Source organism: Hyalella azteca, unplaced genomic scaffold, assembly GCF_000764305.2.
Source record: "Hyalella azteca isolate HAZT.00-mixed unplaced genomic scaffold, Hazt_2.0.2 contig1165, whole genome shotgun sequence".
Taxonomy (NCBI): Eukaryota; Metazoa; Arthropoda; class Malacostraca; order Amphipoda; family Hyalellidae; genus Hyalella; species Hyalella azteca.
Window position 1 is genome coordinate 30,481 of NW_025931492.1, and position 4,555 is coordinate 35,035.

The following is a 4,555-nucleotide window of genomic DNA, read 5'->3' on the forward strand; positions in this document are numbered from 1 at the left end:
CCACGGAAAATGATGTAGAAAAAATAAAGGTAAAAAAATAAGGAGGTGGAGAAAGAGGCTTTGAATGGAAATTAAAATAAAATAAAAAATTTAAATTAACAGGAGGAAAATTTTTGGAAAAGATTACAGAAATCACTGACAAAAAATGAAGAATCTGATAAAGAAAAAATTAATAACAGGAGATGATCAATTAAAAGGCGAAATGAGGAATTTTCAAATAAAGAGAATTACGGAAGAGAAAGACTTTCAGAGAGATAGAAATAATGTACAAATATGCAGTTTATGAAAGAGAGGGAATCATAGTTAATAAATCTGAGGGCTATTAAAAGATGTAGAATACGACATATAAAGCAGAAACGATAACAAATCCGAATTCTCCCTAGACTACAACTGAACCCTGCAACTATAGGCGGGTTTTCAGCGGCCACCGAAACGCCAGCTACGCTCTGCCGCGTCAATTAGACAGGCGCGTAGACAGGTGAGTTCGATGCGACATCTCGCACTCCTATTAAAAATCATAGGCGTCTCATGGCCGGCCAACTATTGACCAACGATCCACCGGCGTTAAAACTGACAATATTTTAACTAAAGTTAGACCTGAACTCAGGTCTAGTGCCCTGATTGCCGTTTAATGGGTAAACAGGAGTAGTATACCTCAACAGGTGCACGGTAACAGGAATGCTAAGAACGGTCCCGCACGTCACGCTACGGCCGTAGCCGCGTTCGATCGACGGCTTTACGACGGCCGCCTTAAATACGGACGTCTTGAGCGCGCCGCTGCCAAGCGTTTCTCTGCATTTTTGCATGATCTTTATTTATTTTAGTTACTTAATTACTTAATTATTTAATTATTAGTTCTTTAATTCTTAAAAACGATTTGGTCTTAGAGATACTATTACAAGTGAAATATATTGAAGTTAGAATCAAATTCGGAGTTTCTTCATGTCACTCATATGAGTGACAAACGCAATTATTATTATTTTCATTTATTTAATACAGAAAGCTTTGACCTTTGGGGCGCGCGCGATAAATGGTATTTTTCCTGTAAAGTTTGCACAATTTTTATAGTTACAAGACCAACGTTTTCATTAAAGTTTTTTTGTAATATTTTTGTTAACAAATTAAAATATCGATATGTATTTATATAAAATGGAGATAGCGAACTGAAGCTCTTCGAGTTTTAAATTATTACAAATTTACACAAGTAGATAATAAATAATTTCTTCCCCAGCCTGCCCCCTAGGTTGCTCCCTAGGCAGGCTTGGGGACATAAGCAATAAATTTTAATAATAAAATTCAAATAAGAAACTTTGTGTTTTTACTCCTAGAAAAAGAAGTCTATAATCTTTAAACAAAGCAAACCTCACCGAAGTGTGTTTGATACATTATAATACATGCTTGTATGAATGATGTGTTGTAATATATTCACGTGATGACTCACACATGAGTGATGACTCACGTGCGCGTGATGACGTGATGGTGCCCTCATGAGGGCTGCTGTAGGCCGTGTGTGTAGGCCTACCGGGGCCAGGAGCATAGGCCGTGACTCACCGCCCCCACATATCACCATGTACGCATACAAATGAATGAGTACGTATACAAATGAATGAGTACGTATACAAATGAATGAGTACGTATACAAATGAATGAGTACGTATACAAATGAATGAGTACGAAGTAACGAACTGAATTCGTGAAATTCACGTATGTTGTATTTGATTATTTTATTGTGGTATTTTATACGTTGTATTTGAAGTTTTAATCGAGATGATTTGAATTGATATAAATGTCATAGAATAATAACTCGATGCAATTATGACTACGTGGAATTAAAAAATTTGTTGCAATGATGACTATATGGAATGATATAATTTGATGCATCAGCAATCTGATGCAATTCGAAGTCGATGCAATGATAATTTGATGAAATGATAGTTGGTAGCAATGATACTGGGATCTGATAACAATTTGCTGCAACAAAAATTTAATTTAGTTAAGATGCACAATAAATACCAACGAATAAATGATTGAACAGTGTAACCATTTTAAGCTTAATGAATGCGTGATAAGATAGTAGAGAAGTAAATGCAAACTGTGAAACCGATACCGGCATAACTGTGAAATTTGTGTAACCTATGAAAAAATTTGAAATACAATTTTGAAATTGCGTATGAGAGCTGTGTCAATTGTATTGACATGCATACAGGGTGTACAGAAGAAAGATCAATCTTACAGTGTAAACTGAAAACTGTCAAACTGAGAGAAGAAACCGTGAAAACGAACTGTGTGCGTTATGACTATGCTGTAATCTTTGAAAATTGACAAACCGTTATGAGTAACATTTTGCACCATTTGAGCTGAATAAATCTGAAAACTCTAATAACTGTGAAATTGTAATCGTCGAAGACTGTATAAGAACTTTTCTAATGTTCGCATAAATTTTGTAATTTTCTAGTACAGTAAAAATGTGGCCAAAAGACTGTGGTTATTGCAAAATAAGCTAACTGAAGATTAGTGGGTATTGCGGAAGTAATTAAATAACTTATTACAGTTATAACTGCGATAACTTTGGCAACTGAGCTAACGTGTTACAGTTATAACTGCTATAACTGTGAAGAGTTATAGTTAATATAACTGCTACTTACAGTTATAATTCTATGCGATTTACAGTTATAACAGTGATGAATTGTTACAGTTAAAACTACAACAACTGCGACGACTGAGATAACTATTATTGTTGTAACTGAAAACTGTTAAACGTTGTCATCACATCAGTACACGTCAGTACACATCAGTACACGGCAGTACACACCAGTACACATCAGTACACATCAGTACACATCAGTACACATCAGTACACAGCAGTATACAAGCAGTATGTGTAAGTTAAGAAGATCACTTCAGTTCTGATCTCGTCGGTAGGCTATACAGCACGCCTGCACCTGAACAATCCATACAATACATACAAGCACACATTTGAATCGAAGAGTAGCGTGTGTGTGGTCGACTGTATAGGCTAAATAAAACACACAATACAGACGTGAGTGACTTAGATCTGTATTCTTAACAATGACATATAACATCTGGATTCGATAAATGATAAATGCTTGCCATCGATAAATTAAAAGTGAATATTTTGGACAATCGGCAATTATTTTTTATGATATTTTGGTGATTATTTCGAGATAAATGAGAAAGAACCATAAATAAACCACTGCAGGGTAATTAATATATAGCTTAATATAAATAATTAACAACCATTACCTAGAAGATAAATAAAGCCTTGTTTTTCCTAATTAACGCATTAAATTTATCATATGATAAGCAATCTTTCATAAATATCTTTACAAACTCAAGCGTAAATTAAACTAAAAAATTCTGACGTCCCACGCGCATCTTAATATATATACTGTGTTTATTTATTGTTATTTCGTGATATTATAACTATGATTATACAACATTAGGGGAGGTGTTGAAATAGGGTGGGGGTACAGCTCGGTACAGCATGTCAGCTGTACGGTGCACAGCTCGGTACAGCATGTCAGCTGTACGGTGCACAGCTCGGTACAGCCCGTCAGCTGTACGGTGCACAGCTCGGTACAGTCGGTCAGCTGTACGGCGCACAGCTCGGTACAGTCGGTCAGCTGTACGGTGCACAGCTCGGTACAGCCTGTCAGCTGTACGGCGCACAGCTCGGTACAGTCGGTCAGCTGTACGGTGCACAGCTCGGTACAGTCGGTCAGCTGTACGGTGCACAGCTCGGTACAGTCGGTCAGCTGTACGGTGCACAGCTCGGTACAGTCTGTCAGCTGTACGGAACGACCGGGTGCATGCTGATAGCGGCTACTATGATATTTTATTAATATTGAATTTGATATTTCCATTAATATAACTTTTACAATGACTGCGAGACCTTTATCATATATGAATATTACAGTTAATATGAACAGATAAATATGAGATCATACAATCATATAATATATAATCGTATAATAAGACCATGTGCCACTTATAATCATACATCAGCTTCATATTAATACGCTTCATTTTCATGTCATTATTCATCTTCATCATATCATCATTCAATATATTTTGATGATAGAGCCTCATCATCCGACAGACGAGGGTAAAGATGCGGGCTCGTGTCCCGCGGCGGTGAGGGAAGTGAGGGAAGTGAGGGGAGAAGAGGGTAGGAGGATGGAAAGGGACTCAAGAAAGAAAGTGAGAAAGATGACGACAAAATAAAGGAAGAAAAGCGAAAAAGAGATGAAGAGGAGAAAGGGAAAGGAAATAGCAATGGGAAACGTTAAAAAAAATTATTTGGGACATTTTTCCTTTTCGTATTGAACTTTTCCAATTATTTTTAGTTGACCTTTAAACGTAATTTTTGTAAAGTTTTAAAAATAAAATTTGACCTTTAAACGGGGGCACAGCTGGAAGGGGGGGGCACAGCTGGAGGGGGGCACAGCTGGAGGGGGCACAGCTGGAGGGCTCACAGCTGGAGGGGGGCACAGCTGGAGAGGGCACAGCTGGAGGGGGGCACAGCTGGAGAGGG

The 4,555-nt window shown here is 37.4% G+C and overlaps 1 protein-coding gene across 1 annotated transcript in view; it reads right to left on the reverse strand.

Moving 5' to 3' along the window:
• Positions 1-2,900: 2,900 nt before the first annotated feature.
• LOC108672132 (keratin-associated protein 10-8-like) overlaps positions 2,901-4,555 on the reverse strand; it is a gene marked incomplete at its 5' end in the record, with an annotated part of 3,095 nt that continues 1,440 nt past the window's right edge. Inside the window, 3 exons of the mRNA XM_018159759.1 lie at positions 2,901-2,942; positions 3,519-3,809; positions 4,416-4,529. Coding sequence (XP_018015248.1) covers positions 2,901-2,942; positions 3,519-3,809; positions 4,416-4,529 — 447 coding nt within the window. The remainder of the gene's footprint in view (positions 2,943-3,518; positions 3,810-4,415; positions 4,530-4,555) is intronic.